This window comes from Dermacentor variabilis, chromosome 1, assembly GCF_050947875.1.
Source record: "Dermacentor variabilis isolate Ectoservices chromosome 1, ASM5094787v1, whole genome shotgun sequence".
NCBI classification, from domain to species: domain Eukaryota; kingdom Metazoa; phylum Arthropoda; class Arachnida; order Ixodida; family Ixodidae; genus Dermacentor; species Dermacentor variabilis.
The window spans coordinates 68,943,043-68,968,778 of record NC_134568.1 but is presented as its reverse complement, the minus strand read 5'-3'; the positions used below and the strand labels follow the sequence as shown (position 1 = coordinate 68,968,778).

At 45.9% G+C, this 25,736-nt stretch overlaps 1 protein-coding gene across 1 annotated transcript; it reads right to left on the bottom strand.

Moving 5' to 3' along the window:
- Positions 1 to 2,048: 2,048 nt before the first annotated feature.
- Positions 2,049 to 6,425, bottom strand: LOC142571435 (uncharacterized). Its single transcript, XM_075679782.1, has 2 exons — positions 6,349 to 6,425; positions 2,049 to 2,992 (listed from the first exon to the last, which is right to left on the bottom strand). Exons 1-2 carry the CDS (start codon positions 6,370 to 6,372, stop codon positions 2,060 to 2,062), a joined length of 957 nt encoding a protein of 318 aa, XP_075535897.1. The 5' UTR covers positions 6,373 to 6,425; the 3' UTR covers positions 2,049 to 2,059.
- Positions 6,426 to 25,736: the final 19,311 nt, after the last annotated feature.

The window sequence follows — 25,736 nt, the reverse complement described above, 5'->3', positions numbered from 1 at the left end:
ATTCTTTAACGTGCACACAATACACTGTACATTGCCGTTTTTGCATTTCGGCCCCATCGAAATGCGGCCGCCGCGGCCGGGATTCGATCCCGCGTCCTAGGGCTTAGTATATAGCGCAATGTCATACGCACTACGTCATCACGGCGGGTTACAATTTGTAGTAAAATTAGATTAGTCTTGAATGTGTTGGACAAGAGAGGAAGACAGTTTCGTAGAAATCCCAGAAAAAAATGCCATGCACAGCTGTAACATGAAGCGCACGGATGGTTCCCAGGATTTTTCACCTACAAATGTAAACATATTCTCAATTCCAAGTGATCTTTTTCTTCAGGTAGGACACATGGGGACTCCAGGGGAGATAACGATCCACAATAACTCCTAATAACCTGTGAGGCTTCTTATAGCAATCTATTGGCCCTACCGGGTATGACCGGGTATGAAGACATCGATTTTTTTTTGTAAATGAAAGCCGTGGACCTTTTTCCATATATATCGTCGGACCTTGTCGGTGAAGGTATGCCGCTGTCAGCGTTGGCGCTTTCTGTATTCTTGCGCGAAATTTTGGCCGTGTCACGCCTGACGCCCAGATGCAAATATCATCGGCGTAGAGCGAGACATTAGTCATTTGTGGTAGCGTTTCGGCGAGCCCCACTAGAACGACATTGAAAAGTCTCGGATTCAACACGTCTCCTCGGGGGACACTGCGACTGGTATATATTTGGTCATGCACTGTGTGAAATGATGGTTGATCCCAAATGCGTATGTGAAAACTGAGCTACAAAAATAGACATATTCATCGAAATGTTGTTAAGCTTCAGGTCAGGTTCACCAGTAGCAAGCTTACGAACTCGGAGACTGTGCTAGGCATCTCAGGAGAACGCGATGGAAATTGTGGTTAAAATTGTGTGTGCGGCTGGCGAGGTCTGTAGATCGGGCAGCCAACGACGCAACACCACTTGCCCATCCACACAGAACGTAACCTCTTGGACCAAACATTAGCTCACTATTGGCTCTTCGACGCTGTCGTCTGCCATTAATTCCCAGCGTGCTCTGCGTATATCACCATTGACGTCACAACAAATTGTGGCCAGTAACTCATATATATATATATATATATATATATATATATATATATATATATATATATATATATATATATATATATATATATATATGTATAATGAATTATTTTTCAAGCATTAATGGTGGTTTGTGTTGACATAACATGTCGTTCCCTAGTCAATGCACATTGATCAAACACATCGCAGGGCTCTAACGTCGGGATACCGAAAGATCATTACTTTGTTAGGCGCCGCAGGAGGTTTCGGAGGTTATTAAGACACATTATTTTGCAAGAGGGATGGGGACATTTAGAGAGGAATTAGCTGACTAATGCCCATGAAGGACCCGATATAAGTATATTTGTATAGGCGCTACACTTTGCTCTCAAATAATAGTAAATAGACCTGCCTTAAAGGGTCGTATAATAGTGTTATTCAGTCAAGGGTTCGTTTTCGTTAACGGCAGTTATTTGTGTCTACTAGCACTGACTGTGATATAACGACAGCCAGAGCTTAAACGAATCACTTTTTGTTGGCTCTGGCTCGACTGAATTTATACCGTTTGCACGTAGGGAACTTTCAAGTGTTACTCTTTCGGCTGAGCAGCTCAGGCCGACTTCAGAGGATTTTAATGGATGAACCTGCTCTCGTTTGTAAAATGCGTTTCGGAGCTCTTACCAGAGCCCTGATCAATTTAACATTTATGTTTGAGAAATGTGACCTTAACGTTGCACTATTGAGAATTATTCGTTGTCGTCTGCGACGATCATCATCATCCAGTATCGTTTCTCGAAGTGTAGGGCAACTTTAGCGTCAGGAAAGATAAGCACGAAAAGACGAACGTGTAGTTTTTCAGTACCCATGAGGAAACATTGTGGGTTAGATTTCCTGAAAAGAAAAAACAAAACAAAAGAAACCCTCAGTGAGCTAGGTTTATTTACAGTGTAATTTCTAGTGAGTCTTCTTGTAACAAGAGACAGTGGAAACTTCAGAAATTATCATCGAAAAGTCGCCGCGAATCCAATTTGAGACATAGGAACCTTGATGTACGTGGGTACACCGTTGCTTGCGTATCCTCCTCCATGACCGCCGTAGCCGCCGCCTCCTCCGTGACCTCCATAGCCGCCGCCATGCCCACCGCCTCCATGGTGCTTCTGGCCGCCGTAGTGATCGTGAGAACCGCGGTGATATCCGCCGCCTCCGTACTTGTGGCCGCTGCCACCTCGGTAGTGGTCTCTGCCGTGGCCGCCATGTGATCCGTAGTGGTGCTTATAATGGCCGTGTCCATGCTTGTGGGAGTCGTCGCCGTGGCGGTACTTGTCATGGTGCTGCTTGTGGTGGTGTCCATGGTGCTGGCGGCCCGCATGATGGTCGTCGTAGTTGTGGTGTTGATTGTACTTTTTCTTGTGGTCACCGTCGTGGTAGTCATCGTAGTAGCGGCTGTGGTGCGCGGCGTCCTCCTTGTGATATACATTCTTGTGACCGTAGTTCTTGTGTCCCCGAGCCTTGTAGTGGTCGTTGCCGTACTTGCCTCCCTGCTTGCCATGCCCTCCGTAGTGCTCGTTGGCGTAGTGCTTTCCTCCATAGCCTCCGTGACCATATTTTCCATTGTGGTCGTTGTGGTAGCGATTGTAGCCGTGACCGTGTTGCTCGTCTCCATGACGGCCATGCTTTCCGTGGTAGTTGTCGTAATCATTGCCATGGTGTTTGTAGCCGCCGCCGTACTGGCCGTGTGAGTGGTGGCCGCCATGGTTTTTGTGGCCACCGTAGCCACTCTGGTGATCACCGTAGCCCGTAGCCATGGCTTTGAGATCAGGCTCGCTGCCATCAGGTAGCGGTCCAAATTGATGGATCACGTCTGTTCGGTTGCTTCTTAGTTCCAACGCTGACGCTCGGCAGAGTAAGACAAGGAAGTACAGACCGAAAGGCACCTAGGAAGCATTAGAAGAAAGGCCGCATTATTGACAAGTATACTTAATGAGTACGACACTGACGCCACAGTTCTTCGACGTTATGATGTGTCATCACTGGAAGGCATCTCACTCTGTCTGAAACCATTGTGATGGGTAAAAATACACTCAATATAAACACTCCAGACACTCACCTTATGCCGATACATGCTGAAAGGTTCCGCTTAAGTACCCAAATATCAGACAGGAAGTTCAAGCAAAACAACAACCTCAGTTAAATGCATATATATTGTGAACGGAATACAATTGACCAGCAATAATGCTATAGTGTTCAGTTTCTCTGCAGCTGAAAGCCAGCAGCATCTACAGAGAGAAACCGGTTGGGCTCCCAACAGTTCTTACGGTGCAGCGATGCGCCCAGGAGCCCTTGCACACTTCTCGTCGCTGCGCCCGGTGAAGTAGAAGAGCGCCCTGTTTGAAGCCTGTGTGTGGGATTCGTATTGGCGTGGATGCTCGTAGTACCCTCGACCGCCCATATGTTGAACGCCCCCGCCACTCTTGTATCCGTGACCGTTCCTGCCATGGTAATTCCCACGGTTTCCATGTGAGTCCCTGTGACTGCTGTGGTAACCTCCACCGTGGCGATGGTAATTGTCTCCGTGCCTGTGTTTCCCTTCGTAGCCCCTGTAGTGGTGCCCGTAACGCTCCCTACCTCCGTGGTGGTCCCGGTAGTTGTGATGATTGTTGTAATAGTTTTGGCGGTCGCCTTCATGGTAGTCGTCATAGTATGTCTTGTGGTCCGCGTACTCCTCCTTGTGATAGACATTCTTATAGCCATGACTTCGGTGGCCCCTGTTTCTGTATTTGCTACCGCCGTAACTTCCTCCGTGCCTTCCATAACCTCCGTATCGTTCGGAACCGTGCTGGCGGCCACCATAACCACCATATTGATGTCTGCCGTGGTGGTTGCCATGGTATCTGTTGTAGCGGTGGTCACCGTGGCGCTGTCTTTGTCTTTTGTAGCTGTCTCGGTGGCGATCATGGCTGCCGCCGTGTTGACGGTACCCGCCACCGTAATGTCCGTAGGAGTGCCTGCCTCCGCGGTCTCCATAGTCACCACTTACGCTCATTGCTTTGGCGATGTCTTCTTGAGTGACGAGTGGCACGTCGTCCAGTATCAGAACTTCGGTGACGTTACCAATAGCGGCTTCGTCGGCATGGCACATAATGATAGCGCACAGCGCCAACAGGACCTGTTCGATAAAGGCAGAAGTTATGGGTGCAAAGGCAGAAGACAGGTCCTACATCTAAGGGTCTCAATTCTATTAAATAAGCCTTTTTTGTTTCACTCATGCAAGACCCTGCGAAATAAACTCGCCAAATGAGCAATTTAGATAACGTGGTGCCATGTTAAGTAAAGTTAAGGTACAGTAAAACTACTCCATACCCCACCCTAGCTTATGGTCACTTTCAGATTGCAACACGTATTAACAGTATTCTTACATGTGTAAAGACATCGATACCTGCTTTTTTTGTTAAAGTGAGTTTCCATAAGAAACATGCACGCGTTTTCTCAAAAGTATACAGGCCTCGCCTCGCGTAACCGAGGCTCACCACTGGTCGAACAACAGGGCCCTCATCAGGGTCCTCCGAAGCGCAATAGTTACGGAAAGTGAACAGTACTACCGGCCTTTGTATTGAAGAGACTTCGAAAGCCTGAACTTGCATTCACCATGTATGAACTTGCATCCACCAAGTAAGGGCTCCACCATGTATGCTTAGCGCCGGAACAATGCTGGTTACGGAGACAAATGGCCGGTATATTTTGTGAAATTCGGTCTGTTCATAATGACCGCCATACCTTTCCTTCTTTTGCTCGATGTCTGTAGCCCATAGATAGCCTTTTGTCTTTCGTAAAAGAATATATCCTTCTTGGCAGAAATGGTCTCCTTTTTGTTCAAATAGTGGCAAGTACCTTTCTTGAACATGCGCAATTACGGGCTCAAGAGGACACGTTTATAAATCACTTCTGTTGCAGCTACACATCTACGATTATGTTTTAGTGCCCACGGATGCTTCAGCTAACAAGAGACATCCACGACGGCGTACGAGTTGCGTATTGTGGCTTACTGGGATTGAACGGCACATACGCGCCCCATAATACGAGAGCATGACAATTATCTGCTAAGACAGACAAAGGTGCTCCCGTACACCTTCCGTCACCCGGACCTGATGTCCAACACATGAAAACACAGTGAACTATGCAAAATGTGCTGCTCCGGCTTCTACAACGGAGATTCACCTCCTGTTGTAACTCTACCCAGTAACGAGAGCTACTCGAGAAAGGATACTACGAAGTGCCGAGCTACGAACGCATCAGAACGATATTTGTAGGCGCCGCCTCATGGACGATGATATCGCTTAGCCACTACTGAAATTTCTGCATGAGAAGGCCGTCCACGATTTTGTTAAATAAACACCCATGTCATCAGGCAGACTTCACGAAAAAGAGTAATTCTATACACAACTGGATGTACATTTAACAATAAAAGAAGCACGTACTATTAGCAGCAATTCAGAAGCGAACAATTCCGAAACAAGTTCGGCATGGCGTTCCGCTGACACGTTCGCCTGCATTGGCTAAATTCGGACTCCAAAACGCACACTAGCGACTACTCCATGCTCAAAAACCGGTTACAGAGCTATTAAACATCGTACTTTCATGTAATCGCGGTTACCAGGTATTCTAATCAGTAACTTCCTGTTAGCGTTTTAATTTATGCTGATGGTACCTGCGCGTTCCGCACTTCACTGCTTCATGAGCACTCTCGGTCTCTGAACGTGTTTTCGAGCTAAAGGAACGTAAAAAGAGGAACCAGATAGTGTACACCTGTATTTTTAGAGCACTTCAGAGTTTGTCGACAGACTTATCATTTGATTGTGCATTTTCAGTTGCAGCAAAGCAGGAATACTGAGGCAATCATAATCTACACTGCCGAATCATTAGCACATAGCGCCTAATGTCAGTTTACATGGAACACATTACCGTAATCCTGTCGGAAGAAATCGAACGGCACTTGTCCGGAATTCTTACGACTTGACAACGGCTACTGCGCTACACTTCTGTTGTGCGTTCATTGCCACCACAAAACAAAACAAAAATAAAGGTTCATAATAGCGTACGTATTACAAATGCAACTTGCCGAAGATAGCAACGCATCCTCCAGATCGTCGAAATGGAACATTTTTTGCTAATTATGCAACACGTCCTTTCTCCCATGCAGCGTCAGACCGAGGAGATTGGAGCGTGGAATGCCACGCTCCAATGTCCTCTGTCTGACAGTGCACCCACTGTGTACGCAAGATGTATAGCTCACCGTTATAATCCCGCGGGAAGTCATAGCGGCGCTGTGGGCGACGACGAAGACGGCCCAGCCGCTGTCGTCTGTCCCGCTTCACGGTTGCTGTCTAGTGCACAGACCCGTGCAGACCTGCGCTTGACTTTATACTCGGAGCAGGATGTCTCGCCTGTGACGTCACGGCGGGAACCGAGCCTGGCGGCTTTTCTTCTTCACAGAAGCAGTGGCTGGCTCGTCCATCCCCAGTAGTCACAGTTTTCCTTGTCGAGAACGCGTCCATGTCCAGTGTTCCATTCATCGGCGAACCGGCGCAATCGTCCGCAGCGGAGGTGAAGCGGTTCCTGTCCCAGGACGCTTCTCACCTTCTTTCTGTTTGTTTCTTCCTTTTTTCTCCTTTCTTTGCCTCAGTTTACTTTTCTTGTTACCCAACCCAAGCGTATCGCAACATTTGTTCTTGCCAAAAAAGTCCGAAGGAGACCCCCCTCCCCCCTCCCCCCGTTTTTTTTTGTTCCTCCTGTCTGTAGTATCTGGTTTTGTTCCACCATGTTCACTCTGGCTCTGCCATCCTGGGAACCTCCCAGCTGGCGTTCTTTCGTGCGCAGCCGTGAAGCTAGAAAAGCGTTGCGGCCGCGGAAATGAGAGCACTCTTCTACGACTTTTTGTTTTCTTGTAGTTCTTGTTCGCGCCAGCTGCTACTGTATATAGCGTGGAGGGCCTGAAGCTTTTCAGCCGAAGAGAAATTCTCGTCATTACTCTTCATCCGTGACCTGGCTGCAGGTTCGTTTCACTGGATGACTTTTCTCGGTTAATTGGGTTAACGCCTCGGCTGCGGAGACACGGGGACACGGCCGGCTCTTGTCGCGTCACGGGCTTTGCTTCGAGGCCGTCGCTCGGCGCACCTGCATGAGTGCCGTGGTATGGTGCAACAGGAAACGTGGAAGACCATGCAGCGACGAGAGTTAACTACAACCGCTGTTGTTGGCTTAAAAACAAAACACGTTTTTTTTTTCTTCTTACTCTCCGTGAGAGTTCCGAGGGTTTTGCGCGGTATAGCTCTCGACACTGAGCGCTTGGAAACGCGGCAGCGCTTCGGAAGAAAAAAGTGCCAGAGCTGCCAGTGGTCATTTTTAGAAACGTTTAGTTATACGGACGCTGATAGTGGGCACACAAGAAAGAAATGATTAAGGCGATAACAGCAGAAGCTAGACTTTATAGAATAGTTCTTTCTTTTCTTTTTTGGGGGGCAAGGAATTCTAATGTTGATGCTACCTCAATCGAAAAATTGGAAAATGGAAAAAAGAAAAAGCTAACGCGGCGAGAGTTTCAACGGCAGGTCGGAAGAGAGGCAGCAGCACGAAATGAAAGCAACAAATGCTTTTACTTTCGTAGATGTTTCGTTTCTGCGCTGGCATACTACCGGAAACGGTCGTCCCCTTGAGCGGTTAAGCGCAGAGGTGCGTTGACGAACGTACGATTTCGTTGGGTCACGGGGCTGTCGTGGCGGTTTGAGCTGCCACCGGAAATGACAAGGCGCATGCGCCGCCTGCATCGTTCTTTCTGATCGACGAGAGCTGCTTCCGTAGACTGTTCGGGCGACCAGCGTCGTATAAGCCTGGGGCGCGTAATTGGTCTTTAAGTGCGCCTCGTTGGGACACAAATGACGGCGCCCGGGAGGAATTCCACTGCGTACGTCGCTCATTCCCGCAGCTGTGAGCACTTTTCGATGCTTTGAGATTCGTGACGATGCCTCTATACCAAGTCCTACCTAAATATGTAAAATTTCATTAAATTTTAAGGGGCGTGAAAAAAAAAAGCTGGTTTCTTTCATGCCGTATTTCTTCAGAAAAAATACGAAAAAAACTGAAGAAAGAAAGACGATCCCACACAGAGATGTCAAAAAACCCGACACATTTATTTCTCTAACGATGAAAAGAATATAATTGTTACGTTATTGCATCACAAAAAGTACCAGCAGAGCTTTCGGGTTCAAAATCTAGGCCCGATTTCACGTAAAGGCATTGATTTCACGTCACAGCGTCAAGACAGACATTTGTCAATCAACGCGTCAACGCTTCGCCGTGCAGCGGACGAAGGCTTCCGGACATTGATGTTCGAGTGCGCGTACACAAGTTCTTGCGCGCAATCCCCTGCGAGGCTTTTTGCGTAGCTTGGCAGACACATTTCCAAAGTCGGACCAGTTTCTTTCACATGCCGCAGAAGAAGGGGGGACAGAGACAGAGAGGGATATAAGGAAGGCAGGGATGTTAATCCGTCAAGAGTCTGGTCAGCTACCCTACGCTGGGGGGAAGGGAGAAGAGAAACGAGAGAGAGAGAGAAGAAGAACAAAAAAGAAAGAAGGGAGAAATTGCAGTACGCGGTAGGCGAGGAGGCTCAAGGGTTGGTTGAAGCAAAGTCCTTGCCACCATGTGGATGAATCCAGGTGATTAGCAGGTTCCCCAAACTCCTTCTTTTGAACAAACTTATAGATACGTTGAAAGGGCGTCGCATCCCAACAGAAGAATACTTCGGGGAAGCTCCGTTCCTTCTCTTTCTTTCCAATTTTATCCCGGTCGAAATAAAAAAATTTTTCCCCCGATATTTTCAATGTCTTTTTTCAATCGCTTACATCTCTAGTCCTGCCACGTCATAAAAAAGTGACGCAGCTTGCTTTTTCTTTTTAGCTCTATGGGTGGATAATATTTTACTTGAGATGTTAACGATGCTGTCATGCATTGAATGAGATTAGTGACATTAGCTTGTACTTATCGGGCATGTTTTTTAGCTCCAAAAGTGGCAGTCAACTAACCTAAGCGCTTTAATATGAAAGCAGCCACTGCAAAGTCTAGAGCGAACTCCTAGCGTGAAAAAAAAAAAAGGACCGGTCAGTTAGCAACGACAGCAAGCAACTCATAGGAATTCGATAGAAGTGGGGTGATTACATTTACTTATATTAAGGAATGGAGGGACAACAACAAAGATTTCATTGAGTCAGTTGAAGAATGAGACATCTTAATACACATTTAATACATGATACCTAATACATAAAATATTTACCTTCGGCAGTCGTGTTTTCTCAAACGTTCTTCAGATTTACGTGCCGCCCGGTCTAATGCGCATTCGCCGTTTCTTTGTTTTTTAAATGAGAATCCCAATCAACTTCAATATGAATCGCTTCGAACTTTATATTCTCCCAGGTTGTCAGTAGACTGAAAGGATTGACGTCGAAACAAATTACGTAGTAGCAACAGCAACAAAAAATAAAAGAACAATCTGCCCACTTTCTGCGTAAATACGCTCGAAAAATAAGTCGTCGTAGAGCCCTCATTCATCGACGGCCTTAAAAGAATCGAAGGCTCACCAGTTCGAACTTTCTCAGAAATGAGATCAAATTCACGGACAGGTGTTTGATTGAAGTTTTCAGGAAGTTTTCTGGTGACGGTAAGGAAGAAAGAATTTCTAAACCACCAACAGATATTCTCGATGGATACCGTATAGAACGGTTCTCACAGAAGGCGCAACCACGGCCTCTGCTCATCCATTCTCTTTCCTTCCTTTGGCACACGCCGGTGTGGAGGAATTGTCGCACTTTTATTTTTTTCGGTGGCTTTTTATTCATGTCATAGTTAATGAAAGACAACGTCGACGCGAAAGAACATTTACGATTCCCTCCTTCCCTGCACCACTCCTCGAACCTATTTCTGTTTCACCATTGTTGTTGTTTTCTTATTTATGTGTTTTTATTCCTTTGGATTTATTTTTGTTGCTTTTGCTTCCAGGCCACACGGAAGAGTGGAGATCACAGGAGAACGAGCTCCTCGCACCGATCGAAGCCGTACACGGCACACGCACGGACAGCGGCACTCAACCCCTGCGTGATGGAATCACCTCGCAAAGCCTGCAAACAGCGCGGCGAGACGCGAGGCGCCAGTATCAGGAGCGACCGGACCAAAGAAAGACCGCCCGTGCACGGCGTGGTTCTCCGACAAGTAGGGAAGAGTGGAGCCGGAGGAACAAAATCATCGCGATGCGAAAGCCTCCTAACCAAGTTTGTCTCGCCTTCGTGATGCAAATTCGATGGGGAGGAGAGAGGTGGGGGTCGAGCAGGGAGAGCACATAGCCTTGGGGAAGGTAGAGCGCCTTTCGGCACGCGCCCCCTTAATGCAACTTATGTCGGGGGCAGCTCGTAATTGGCAGCAGCGGTCGCCGCGCGAAGCACTATACGCCGATGTCCTGCCGCGCGCTCACGAAGACGGAGAGGCATGCACGCGCGCGTATAGCTGCCGCTGTACCTATAGCGGGGCTGGCGCGTGCCCCGCTCATCATAACTCGCGACACGGCTTGATCGATTGCCGCCCGTCCACAGGGGTGCCTCCATGGGAAATGGCCAACTGCGCATGCAAATGAGCGTGTCCCTTGGGGGCCGGTGGCGGTGCTGCGTGTCGCCAAACCGCGCCGCCGCTTGTCATTTGTGCACGTGGCTGGGGGCTGTTTGTGCACAGTCTGGCGAGGACAAGCACGCACGCGGGCGCCGATGGTTCTCGCGTTCGCACTTCCAACCCGTTCGCAGATGCCGCGGCGGGTAGGACAACGCTCGGCGTCAAGATAGCCGGTCCTGGCAAAACACAACCAGCAGTCGGAAGCGAATGAAAGTGCCACGCACATCGCGGCCGGCAGGTAGATAACTTGGGCGCCAGCTGGGCGGAAGCGCTGCGCACATTCCGGGTCTCGAGGGTGTCGGTGCCAGCAGCAGACCAACACGGGGAGCCGGGCTGTGGAGAGGGATCACCCGTGATATGTTTGCGCGTGCTCCTTCGGCCAGTCAAAGGCAAACACGACTATAATCCGGGAGTGGAGGGTTGTACCTCTGTCAGGGTTTTCCTCAGTGCCTTACCGCGCAGGTAGTGTCGAAGACATGAACAATTTCAGGCCATAAGATTTATGGCCACATTGTGCAAAATCGAAACAGAAAGGGGAGAGGACAAATTGAGCGCAATGAGCGCAAGGTAGCGCTCATCTTGTCCCCTCTCTCCCTCTTTTCGATTTCGCGCTAAAGAGAGAAAGAGCCAGCTTAAAGGGGAAAGGCAGGGAAGTTGACCAGGAGGGAAGATCTGGTTTGCTACCCTACGCTAGGGAGAGAGGGATGGAGAGGCAAAGTGACAGGAAAGTAGAGAGAAAGAAAGAAAGGGAACACAGATACACGATCATAGTCGGTCACTGTCACCACATACTTTCAGCGCACAGCACAATAGCAGTTACAGCAGTATAAACATCAGTTCAGACTGCAGCCGCTTGTACAAGAGTTTTCTTTAAAAAAACTGCAACAGTAACCTCGTCTCCCTCCCCTGCGATGTCTTGGGCTGTCGGTATTCTAGAATATTTCCTCTCTTAAAGGTCTTTGATCAAAATGCGCTATCACGATTGCGCGCGATAGTCTCTGTAAATTGTAGCTAGGACAGTCACAGAGAAGATGTTGAAGAGTCTCCTCGCTACGACATTCATCACACGAGGCGTCGTCGACGCATCCGATCCGGGATGCAAAAGACTTCGTAAAGGCTACTCCTAGCCATATTAGACGAAGCAGGGTATCTTCGCGTCGGCAGAGTACAGGTGGAATGCGAAGGTGGAGAGAAGAGTCTAGGTGCATGGTGCAGCCCGTTGCTTTGAAAACTTCCCGTTGCGCTAGCTGGACATACATCTTATGGTCTGAAATTGTTCAGTATGAGCCGACTAGCCCAGCAACACGTATACTACTCAAATATATGAGTCCCACCAGCTCTATATGCGACATCTGTTGAAGAATTACATTGCGATGGGTGCGCGTTTTCCTGCTTTGGCTCGAGTTCAGCATTTATTTCTCTAAAGCTAACTAATCGAAGTCTTGTCGACGTCGTGTAGTTTTGTGAATGCGTTTGTGGTTTACACGAATGTCCAACCTTTTTATAGTGCAATTTGCAAGACAAGGCGCCCAAATTGGCAGTCGTGTAGCAGATACCTTTTAGAATAACGCCACTGACACGAGGTCCAAAACTGCACGAAACTCTCACTGTCGGCCGACTGCTTGTGAATACATTGCATGCAAGGAGTTTAATGCCGGCAGCGTGGGCCTTATATACCTACATTGACATGATGTCTGCTATCCCTGAATATAGCACGCAAAAAAAGCCTACCGAGATTGAATTTGGAGTTGCTATGACTACAGCAGATGCTCGTGAGATGCTGTTATCTTTAACGAGGTGGTTCGACGATTCCGTGATAGGGTCACTTATGCAGTGGACCCTGAATGGAAAATCACCAGACTTTTGACTAACGTTGTGAGAGACGTATAAACATTGTTCAAGCGTCTATGGTCAGGTGACGCCTTCACCAAGCAATTTCTATGTGAAATTGGACGCGCTTAATTCTCCTCATGAGCTTGTAGGGAACCAGATGAGGACATCTCTTATGATATTTATGTACAGGAGAGGCGAGAACTCTGGGTGTCAGAGTAGTGCGCCAGGGAATCGTACGCTTTCTTTAGAGACTAAAATCTAACCACGGCCTTTCTCAGACACTGCAAGGAGGTCGTTGAGTGCTGAGCAGAATTTTTCGGTTAGGTGCGACCTAGCTCATAAGTGCTGATAAGGGGCACGTGTTTGGATGTAGCTCTTTTTAGTCACCTTTGAGTTTCACTTAGTCTTTTCTTTAAGGACCCCATACATGGGGAATTATATACGGGGTGGGAATAGCACAAAAAGATAATCCGAGAGGATTCACGTCAAGCCTCGATTTCACGTACGGTTTTACGTAATCCACTTTATGTTTGTAGTTTTGCTTGTACAGAAGTTTAGCGCGATTAATTCTCGGCTTTGCCGCGTTCTTTTGCACTCCACTTCACATTTCGGGGCACTTGAAATCACGGAAATGAGCTAACGTGCGAATGAAAAGAACCATTGCATTGTTTTTCAGGGACTGCAAGGCTGCTGCGCCATCACAGGCAGTAATGATCGCAACGCAGATGCTTACATAAACATCGTACGACGCGAACAAAAAAATTACAACCATTCCACTCTGTGAAGATGGAATGGGAGCGAAAACTGACGACAGTCAAAGCTCTCAAACGAAAAGCAATGTGTTTTCGCTGACATTCTATCTTCACAGAGTGGAATGGTTGTCATTTATTTGTTCAGCATCGTGGGAACGTTCTTCGTAGGGGGTCGTTTCGTGCCGGGGCCGTTTACATTCTCGTTGCTGTTCTTTCCGGCGCTCCTCGTATTCATATTGCTCCTCGGGTGTACGAACTATACTTCTTCACCCCATCGATAACGCAGCAGTTTTTAGCGCCGGTACCTCTGCTGCTTATATACTGCGACAATATTAAAGTCACGCTATTTTTCACGGCGAGCCCTCTAATCTGTTCCGCATTTTGACATCTGCGCCGCCGCACTGCACCCGTATGTGACCACACACAAAGCAAACAATGAAACCCATTGTGTACGGGTTTGCTAGAAATCGCTAAGTCCGTTTCTGTTTCCGAACGCCGAAAAACTACGAAAGGTTAGTCATATGCAGCTTTCGCTGTAAAAGGCGACCAATATCATTAGAGAAGATCTTGGATCCATGGCGGTCAGACAAATTGCTACGCGACGCTCGCGCAACAGTAGAGCTTCCGGATGAATTAGGAATAGTTGAGATGTATCTCGCACTTGTTCGATAAGCAAGAATGTTAAAAAGTTACTGAATTGACGACAAAGTTTCTCCAGTAAGACCCCGCTCGTTCAGACTTCCAACTTTCTGGCAATTTTTCTCGTTTTCTGGTGCTCATCGCTATCCTAGGAGCGACGATAAATTCTGACCCCATTGTACGTGATGCCGACTTGGCAGTGATGCTGCCCCAAGGAAGTAATGCAGTTGATATTATCACACCACCAATGACATCACGGAGCTGTAAACGGCGACTAGCGACGACATTGACGACGGTTTCGTGCCTGTGATGGAGAGCATAGCGAACAGGAGGATTCTTGCGCTTCTTTACCAACACGTACATCAACCGTCAAGCCCAGTTGTGGTTCCCCGCGCCACACTGTACTGTTTCTTTACGTTGAATCTTCGGATAACCTGATGAAAATAAATTGGAATTTCCAAATGGAAATTGGAAATTGGAATAAATTGGAATTGAAATTGGAATAAATTGGATGAATGGAATTGGAATAAATCGGCACGACTCGAGACTGTCATACCGAACTAGATAAAAGGCCAACAGAAATAAATATTGGCCATAGGCATCGGGCGCCCGGTCGCATTAGATACCTTGCGATATGTTATGGAGCTTGGGGACATCAAATTTCGCACTTATATTCCCCAGGACAGAGACACGACAACGAGCGTCATGTAATAGAGAGCTTTAGACTAACGCTTGCAACCAACGTAAACACATTACGTGCGTAAAGAAATTGCGTTGTGTTCGTTGTGCATGCTCCGAACGTTATTGGATTTTCATGGTTGACGTACGCTATGATAACGTACGCTGTTTGGCGAGTTTTACGTTCGTAACGTTTACTCATGCTAAGGAATAGCGTTGTCGAATATAGCGGCACCAATGGCTCCAGTTCAGCATGAATTCCTGTGATGGCTACGCTCTCGCTGTCGTTGATTGCCAGTAACTATTAAGATGAGTTTTAGCTTCCTCTAAACTCGCCTGAAACGTTAGTTGTGAGTGCATAGCGCATCAAATTTCGAAGACCGTGCGGCGATTCTGGCGTCCGTGGGCCTAACGAGACGCGTTGCATATAGCAACGTCAGTGTTGTTGCTAATAGATTGTCTTGGCTAGGACATGTTTGGCACGAGACACCTGACGCTGCCCTGACTTCTAACGTCTTCCTTACGTTTGCGTTCTCGTGCTTTAAGCTAAACGTCTTCAAGGGCCGCGCACACTAACGTCACGCAAATGTGGTTGCGTTTAATGTACATACATAAGGCGACAAACGCTATTCTGAAACTGTCTATTGTCGTCATTTGCATTCCAAATCTGGACTTCCAGTCCTGGTCAACGACGCTACATACATAACGCAGATTTGGGGCCTTGTCCACTCCCATTGTGTCAAGTTGATCTTCAGAGGTGACTGGATTCCTTCACATAGGAATGTGTCTCACTTTCGCCTTGCCGTTAGACCCTTCTTGCAAGGCCTCTTTAGTGCCAGAAGGGTATGCAATGCCAGAAGGGCGTCTGTAAAGACAAGCCAACCTGCTCGCAATGTGCCGAACTTCACTGCACAGAGTACTGCCAAGCGACCATCCTGAAATGTAGAATCTACCATAATATACTCATGATGCTTCATCAAATGAGCGTCCAGGAATCAAGGAGTGGAGCATACTGAGAAAAATAGTGAGGGACGACTTTTCACATAAAGAAGCTGTCACGCTTTTGAGAATGCGAAGTACTCGTCGACGGCACGCTTCCAAGAAAGAACAAAGTATTGTACCGCGCACAGCGCGCTAGTTTACGTCGCCGCCGCCGCCAGTAGTTAATACACTACATTCAAACGGCTAGAAGAAAACGGGGCCTAAGAAAAAAGCTTCTGATCAATAACGTGCATCAGTGATGGTATATGACTTTTATTCGTCATTTTTTTTTATTTCTATGTCATCGGATTGACGTGCCGCTTCGTATCATAGACAAGCGTGCCGTCCATGGTACGCATACGTTTGCTCACACCGTCAGCTCCAGGATAGGCAAAACCGTGGGCACACACACTACGTCGCTTCGACTTAGGGCTGAATTAGAACTTTGAGCGGTATGAGGGGCGTGGAACCGGCACGGCAACGACGATGCCGCTCACGCTGTTTTTACTGTTCTTCCAAGTCAGCGCTCCCATTTGTCTGAGGCTGCCCCTTGGCCATCGTGATGCTTTTACTATTCATCAGTGGACCGACAGTTCACCTTCGAGAGCCAGTGGAACTGACGCTATGCAGAATAGGACGGACGTGGCCTCGGACTTTGCGGCTGTGTGCAGTTCAACTGAGTTCGTCGGTGTTCTGTACCAGTCTATGAACATTGGCAGTGCTACAAGCTTATCACCGAGCTAAGTAAGGCAGCCGTCTGCTGGAACCGGCACGGCAACGACGATGCCGCTCAAGCTGTTTTTACTGTTCTTTCAGGTTAGTGACACGAAACTGTCTGATTTCACTGGGGTCTTTCTTTTGCCGGTTCCACCCCAAACAGTGTCGTGTGTGAAAAAAAAGCTGTAAACTCAGGAAACAGCTTAAATATCGTTTCCGTCTTTTGCGACGTTACGCTTTCTACTTTATTTTGCTCTTTTTGTGCGGAAACGTCGTAATTAACTCGGGACCCACAACTCAAGAAAAACTACAGCTCCTGCTTGACGGTCAGAACGATATTAAAACGAAACTTACGGCTATCGAAGTAATACAGACAAAGAATAAGCATGCCATAGATGACCTTAGCAGACGCATTACATCACTTTAAGCAAAGTTATCTAACTTCGATCAGCTTTGCACAACCGTCAGCGAGTGCGAGAACCAATGGGACAACCAGCGTCGATTGATTAAATCTTTGTCAGCAAAAGTCGACAGTCTGGAAAACCAGAGTAGGCGTTGCAATTTGGTTTTCTATGGCGTCAATGAAAGCGATAATCCCGAAAAAAGTGCAGATTCTGAGCGCTAAATTCTTGAACTGTGTGAATCTAAGTTGGACTTGCGTAGCCTGTCACTTGGGCGCTTATTAATGTGGTCGTTACTGCATGACCACATTGTAGATTTGAAAACAAAGTTCAATAAATTTGTTTGTTGCAATATAAAAATATGCGTAGATCACTGTGATTGCAACACCGGAACTTGATATAAACATGCACACTATAGGATGCTGACAAATACTCAGGACAAACTCCAGAATGTTTGCATCCTGATACTTATGAAAGTGAACAGTTTCATTCCATGGCTCTCAATGAGAGGGAAAAAGAAAACTTCATTGTGTTTGTGGAACAACAATAAGCTTAGAGATATAGTCATTGCTTAACACTTTCGAAATGAATAATTATAGCTTGCTATCGACCTTAAAGCAGCCTTTCGACAGCAAGAAAAGGAATCAGTTTCTCCAGCTCTGAAAATTGAATTGCAGGAAATACAAGCCGTCATGAAATTCTGCCAATATAACCTGTTTAGGAATACCAAATTGGAATAAACATGAATACTTTCATTTGTACTTTCTCTGGCTCAGCAATATAGTTTGATATAACTCCCATAAGCATGTCATAACAATGTTGATCTAATACAGGTTAAATGCATGACTACCTTAAGAAATCTGGATGATTGCTATAAACTACAGTGAAGAAACTATAATATCTAATAATATTAATAATATAATAACATTAATTTCCACAAAACAGGCTAACCATGAGCGGCGTGCCAGGCTGAGCAGAAAGCTGAAAACCCTACGGCAAGTGCGCCTGCCGTGGGCCTACGATCCTGCATTATGGATAGCGCGTATTGGTATGATCTTCTTGTTAGAAATTCAGAGTATACTACTAGCGCGAGGCACAAGACAACAAAGGGGTCGAGAAGCGTGTCTTTTAGAACGCTATGTTACAATGTACAGGTTTCTACAAAAGTGACAGTAACTGCTCAAAACATTTGATGCGTCGGCTTTTGCGCCTATAGAAACAGTTAGAGAGGACTCCCATATATATATATTCACAGCACACGCACGGCGATGGACGAACCAGGCTAGCGCTAAGGTTGAATTTCACAAGAAAATTTTCATTCCACGTTCAGTTATCACACAGATCGTTTGCGGCTTCGTCCAGGGGCACACGTGGGCTTCGGGTTGGGGCTTGTTGCGTTTGGCGCAAGAATATGACTAGGAGCAGGCACCGCATATGCGCAATCACGAGCAATATACACACATCATTTCTCCAGAAGCTGACGCCGAGTACGGGTAGCGCGAGGATCTTGTTGGGCTGACACGACGACTTCGTGGTAGCCGAATTCCGAATACTGCATATGCGGTGAGGGTAGATATATATATATATATATATATATATGAGTTTTTCGATAGGTCATCTTGTAGATTTTTGTAACGCAGGCAGAACGAAACAGTCATAGAAGGCAGATGAGACAACACACAGCGCTGAACCACCTGCGAACAGCTGTTTACGTGCGTCATGTCGCACTGAACTTCAGAAACCACCGTTGCGCACTCCAAAACAAATGTTAACTAACACGTTTTTAAATTACCAAACGTGCATATTATTTGCTCCTAACCAAGAAAAGTCAATAATATTATAATCTAAACGTTTTATTCATTACAATAAAAGAATTGTGCAGTGTGTGCCACGAAACCTGGCAGTAAGCAACCCTGGGCGTCGCATCAGTCGCATTGTTGAAATCGCGATCATGTGAAACGGGCCCTCTAAATATCGCATTGCGACGCGTGTGACTGCACCGATTTTCGTCGTTCCAGTCGCAGCATGTGAAACAGGCTACAACCATCTCCATCGCATCGCTTGTAGCTGTCGCGCGCAAGATCGCTTATATGGGGTTTATACTTTATTCAGCATCAAACATGGATTCCTCATGCGTTTTCAGTAAGTTCAAGATCACGCGCGCAATTGACCCCTTGCAGCATGCAGCTGAATGCCTGCGGCAATGTTTCTAACTAGCGCTGGTGCTGCACGTAACTTCAGTGGTCGCAGATTACCCATGGGTGAGACACCGTCAAGCGCGCGGCTTATTTATAACGAAAGCATGCCGCCAGCGAAATGACGCCTTCTGTTAGGTGACTCCTTATTTAAACAGCGTTCCGTGCACAGTAACTGCCAAATAAATAAATTCAACAAAGCGCATGCTAAGCATGCTCCGCATAGGCTCGGAATCAATGGCTGGTGATCAAACCATTTTATGCGGCCTCTTGCCTCACGTCCTATTCAACATACCATAGTTCTGGCAGCGTTTGCGATTTTCAAAGCTCTTACGGATAGCGGCAAGTGATAAAATAACATGAAGTTATCGCGACGAGTGGCTTTTTCGATTGCCATCCGAGAGAAACAGCGCGCTTGACTAGTCCGTTGTCAATCGCGTCGGCTAAGCGCCGCGACGACTTCCTGGCGATAACATATCATATATGCAGAATGTGCACCTAAGTTAGAATTCACTTACCGTGGATAATTTGTTGCTATATCCAACGAATGACGAACGACTGTCGTGTTTTTGCGGCGACGCGAGATGGCTGACACACGATCTCCCTTGGATGGCCTTCGTTGCTGCTTGCTGGACGGATCACCTTTCTCCGGTGCTGTGCTGTTCCGCGATGTTGAGCGCGCGCGTGGTGGAGCAACTCCGAGTGAAAAAGTAGAACGCTCGCTTCGCGTTCCTTTGAACTGTGGCTGCCTGTTCGCTTAGAAGCAAAACGGCGTGTTCTTTGCTCAGCGTGCATAAGTGATACATCGCCATGTTCGGGGCCAGCCTCCTACAGTTGAAGCAGAAAATTACGCTACGTTTTGTTCTCTATTGCCGCAAGAGTCTCTCCCTCTGAAGGGCACTCCCTCTGAAGGGCAGCAGAGTGAAAAGCACATTTCACTCTCTCCTTGGTGACGGAGTGAACAATACATTTCACTCCAGTCGACATTTTGCGAGAGTAAAACAACGCTTTGAAGAGTAAATCGGCCGCTTCACTCCCGCGATACCCTCCCTTGTGCAGCTGCCAATTCCTGTCAGAGAATGGGAGGCTATTTTCTGTGAACCGACTCTTTCACACAAACGTGGTTTGACTGTATCTAATTTTTATAGACCAGCTGATTGCTCTGTTGTTATATTATGTCATTTGAGATCCGCAGTTGAAACGGTGCGGGCAGACAACCTGGTAATAGGCGGAGATCTCAATCTTCCAAATCCTTTGTAGAACGATCAGGGATCACTAATTTCAAGCGAGGGTCGCTTGTGTCAGGAAAGGATGAACATTGTTGATTTGTTCGCACTATCTCAAGTAGTGTCTGAACTAACTAGAGGAAATGATGTTCTGGAACTAATTTTTACATACCCACCTAAATTGGTGATTTCTACGGTTGCCATTCCTGGAATTAGCGACCAGAGTGATGTTTTATCTGAAATGGAAATTACACGTGTAAAACATGCGCACACAGTAGCGAGACATGTGTATAACTTTTCGAAAGTTCAAGTTGATAAAATAAATGAAGGTTTGGATAGGTATTATGATGTTTTCCAACACAATTAAGCTAAATATAAAAATACAGATGAATTATGGACTTGCCTCGAAAACGAAATGCTAGAACTTCGGCAGGGTTTTATACCGGTAGTGTGCTAAATGAAAGACAAAGTAGAAATAAGCCTTGGTTTTCGAAAGGGCTGTGCAGTCTTACGCAGAAAAGGCTAAGATTTTATCATAATTTTCTCCAAGTGCCGTCAAGTGATAACAGGAAGAAGCTGAAATTACGTCAGAAAGGAAGAAGGCAATTCGCGTAGCCAAGAACGCGAATTCTCAACTGGATTGAAATTATCCAGTGGAGAATCAAAGATGGTCCCAAGCAATTTTGGAAGCACGTGAAAAGAAATGCAGAAGCGGCAACATTTATTCCGTCACATATCCATTGACACGGCGTCGTTTCTGACGACAAGGCTAAAGCGGAATGCTTTAATAAGTATTTTGCTTCCGTGTTTTGCACTGTGATGCCAAGCAACGATGACCACAGAAGTACCCCGCGAGAATTGATAGCCCCGATGGGCGATATGGATGACGTCATTATCAGCACACGTGGCATAGAACTGTTCCTTTTGAAACTGAACGCTGCTAAAGGCCGAGAACCTGATGGTTGAACTCATAACTTCTTTAAAATTTGTTCCCAACCTACAGCTCCTTTTTTGAAAATACTCTTTGAAAAATCAGTGGCAGAAGCTTCTTTGCCTAGTGTTTGGAAGATTGGTGCAGTAGTTCCAGTCCATAAATCTGGTCCACGAAAGGACGTAGTTAATTACCGTCCAATTTCTTTAACATGTGTTGCATGCAATGTTTTAGAACACTTGGAAAGCATATTTGGCGCCAGCGAACAAGGACAGAAGGGAGACGACACCACAATGAGCTATGGTGTCGTCCCCCTTCTATCCTCGTTCGCTGGCGCCAAATATGCTTTCCAAGTCAGTTTACCATCACGCCCAACAAATGGCAATACTGAAATTTTAGAGCACGTTTTATACTCAAGTATTGTAGCCTATATGAATCGGTATTCCCTATTTAATCCCTCTCAATGTGGCTTCACAAAGAATTTGTCTTGCATTACACAATTAATTGAATTCACACATGATATTGCCAGTGCTATCGGCGAAAGATTTTCTATAGATTGCATATTTTCAGATATCAGGAAGGCATTCGGCACTGTATCCCATTCTTTGTTAATTGAGAAACCTCATATGTATAACATTAATACACAAGTTATTGGATGGATTGCTGAATACTTTAAGGGAAGTTGAAACACTTTTTGAAAAAAAAAATGAGTTCCCTGCGGCATTCTACAGTTTTTAGGCCATTGAACACGAATATCTAGTTTAAAAAGGGCGGAAACAAACGCAATCGGCTGTTTTTTGCAAGAAAACGCGCACCAGTGCCTCAGGGCATAGCGCGAACGCCGCTGTTGCCCGTGATTGGCCGGGACCGCTGTGACGTCATTCACGGGGATCACCGGTCGGCGCCGCCGTTTCAGAGCGTAGCACGCTGTTCTGGCTTCACAGATGAGTTGTAAGCATTATGGAACGTTGTCGATGTCTCGGACAGCTTGTATTTTCGCCTTACATGTTCGAACCGACAGCCGACACAGAAAACGATGGCGGCAACGACGAATAATAATTGTGGGGTTTTACGTGCCAAAACCACTTTCTGATTACGAGGCACGCCGTAGTGGAGGGCTCCTGAAATTTCGACCACCTGGGGTTCTTTAACGTGCACCTAAATCTAAGTACATGGGCGTTTTCGCCCCCATCGAAATTCGGCCGCCGTGGCCGGGATCCGATCCCGCGACCTCGTGCTCAGCAGCCCAACACCATAGCCACTTAGCAACCACGGCGTGTTGCGGCAACGACGAAGTCGAGTCTGCCAGCTGCGAGAACGATGTGTGCACCTTCTCGCGCATTGGAAACATTAGCTGGTACGTATGTTTTTTCATGTAGCTGCACGTTGCAATGACAGGAGAAAAAACGCACCAAAGTGTCACTGGGAACTTGCTGCTGGAAGAATGCTGAAGCACTAACTTCTCATTAGATTGTAAACACGGGTGCAATTCCGCGATGTCAAGCACCTTGCCGCTGCTTGTCTGAAGTTCAGTGGCTTTTTGCGTGTTGATACACGATCGCGAACATAAGTACCGCGTTTCAAAGCGCGCACATACAGTGCTGCGAGGTACAGTCATGGAAGTTGCTTATCATACACATCCAGATCGAGATGGCCCTGCAGGGCGATTATGTGTGCAATATTCAGACTATGGTTCGACGACCTTGCGATTGTGGCTCGATCAAGAATCGGTATGCGTGCTGCATGCTAGTGCTGACATACAGATATTAGGAAGTTTTAGCACCGCCGTGTGGTGAACACGGTAACCTTACGGTAACTGCAACCGTAAGGTTACCGTAACGTTACCGTTACCGTAACGTGTTGTTGCAACACTAGCAACAACACGTTTCCGCATTGGTCGTAAGGCTATTCGGCTACGCTAAAACTGTGTTACCAGACGTTCATGGCTGCAAATGTTCACATTTCTCGGGTGCATCAATGTGGGCACCGGAACACCAGAATTGGAATACCGATTGCCGGCATCGTTGTCAAGCTCCGATGATAATCACTGTCGCGGAAATGGTTCGAGCACAGCACAGTTGATTTCGTCGGCACGAAATTTTCTCTCCTCACCGCACGGACACACTGCGCTGCAAGCTTCTTGTCCTTCGGGAACATGTGAAACACCACATCGTCTCGCCCGCCTGTGTTCGCACAGCCGAAGCCTGCACAGAACGAGGACATGTTGGGCGCCCCTGGCTGTAGGCACTTACGCAGCACAGAAATCAAATCAAATCAAACATGTTTATTTTGCAGGAAGAATACAAAATTTCCCTGCGGGAGGCAAAGACTAAAGGCGAGAAAGCTTGACTAGGTCTTGGCCCCCTGATGAACCAGACAGTCTACAGCAGCTGACACGACTCCATATACGATTCATTAAGTACAATGCATCTGCTTCTCTACATCAGATCACATACGTATTTGTTTATACATGTATATGCAACACGCTATACAATACATTATACATTTAAAAACGATACATTGAAATGGAATCTAACAATTTTGTTTAAAGCTTCGCAATTTCCAGCAAAAAAAAATAAATAAAGTAACTTCATCCCAAAATATACAAAACATAATTTGACAACATTTATGGATCGACTATGAGGTTAGTAGTCAGAAGGAATGATCTATAATTGCGCTTGAGCTTCTTGGCTTGTAATGTAAGGTCAATATTCGATTCATGGAGGTTTAATAATTGCACTGCTTTATATTCAATGGCCTGTTTGCCATAGTTCGTGCGTATTCTTTTTTAGTTTTTCGGATAGAGCTTCTGAATCCATATTTCGTGGATACAGTTCTTGGGAAGGCATCCTGTAATTTGTGTTTATGTATGTGTTGCATCAACTTTAGATTATATACTTTTTTTGCGGATAGGATTTCATGTTTGAGAAAAAGCGGTTCAGTGGCTAGGTCCTTGGCATGAGCTTTATATTTTTCCAGAATACGAAGCACGCGCTTCTGCAGGATTATTAACCTATCATAATTTGTTTTAGTTGTTGTTCCCCACACCAGCATTCCGTATAGTAGTTTCGAGTAAAATAACGTATAGTAGAGTGATTTAGTTAACCACGAAGGGAGAAGGGAAGCGATTTTACTGAGACATCCTACAGAGCGAGCCAGATCAGTTAAGAGATGTTGCACGTGTGGTGTCCATGACAGATGTTCATGGAACCAGACTCCTAGGAATTTCTGTGTGTTTACTTGTTTGCTGCGTTGGTCATTATAATAAATTATTACATTACCGCGGATGTGCTTGTTAATAGGCCTGAACATAACAAATTTAGTTTTTTGTGTGTTTAGTTTTAGTTTATTGTTTGTTAGCCAACCTGAAAGTTTAGGGAGGTATAGATTTGCTGAAGCTTCTACTTCATGAATAGTAGATCCTGTGAAGAACAGGCTAGTGTCGTCAGCAAACATTGTAATTTCCGCTGTATATTGAACATCCGTAATATCATTGATATATAGAAGGAAAAGCACGGGACCTAATATAGATCCCTGTGGAACTCCTTTTATTACGCTTAAGTACTGGGACTCTACATTGTCTATGCCAACAAATTGATATCTTGATGATAAATAGCTTTTAAATAAGTCCAGGACAACACCACGAATTCCATAGCGGCTTAATTTCAGCAATAGGATATGATGGTCAACTGAATCGAAAGCTTTACGCAGGTCAAGGAAGACACCCAAAGTGAACATCTTATTTTCAATATTTTCTATTATGTGGTTTTTTACACTTATTAGAGCCTCTTCCGTCGTTTTGTTTTTTCGAAAACCATGTTGATATGGCGATAATAGGCTGTGTTTGTCGATATATTTTGTAAGACGGTTGTTTACGCATTTTTCATATATTTTCGAGAAGACTGGTAGCACGGATATCGGTCGATAATTTGTTAATTCAGAAGTAGTGCCGCCTTTATGGATAGGAGTAACTCGCCACCTTAAGTTTTGTTGGGGAAGTTCGCTCCAGAAACGAAAAAATTATAAGATATGCTAATACCGGGCTAAGTATAGATGCAACAGCCTTAACTGGAGCCACTCTTACGTCATCGTAACCACTTGAAATGTTGGTCCTTAGTTCTGCTATGTATCTGCGGACTTCTTCTGGTGATACCTTGTTCAACACGAGAAAATTCACCTCTTTACCTAGTTCAATTTCATATTGCATTGTATCCTCATCGCTAACAGCCACATTCACGAAGTAATGATTAATTGCATTCGCAAGCTCCCTGCCTTCTAAAATAATATCATTAACTTTTATTTCTTTGGGTGTATTGCATGACACTGTTCTTCCAGTTAAAGAATTAACTTGCTTCCATACTTTCGCAGGATCTGACGTTATGCGCAAGAACATTACTTCATAATAGGCTATTTTTGCTTTTCTAGTGTCACTGTTTAACCTGTTGCGAAATTGTTTGAACTCTCGTAATATTGTAATATCTCTGGTAGCTAGAAATCTGTGAAAAAGTGCGTTCTATTGCTTGATTCTTTTTAAAAGGTCACTATTTATCCATGGCTTTCTATTTTTACCCTTTCCTATTTTGAAGTGTTGTAGCGGAAAAGCAGTGCTGTAACATT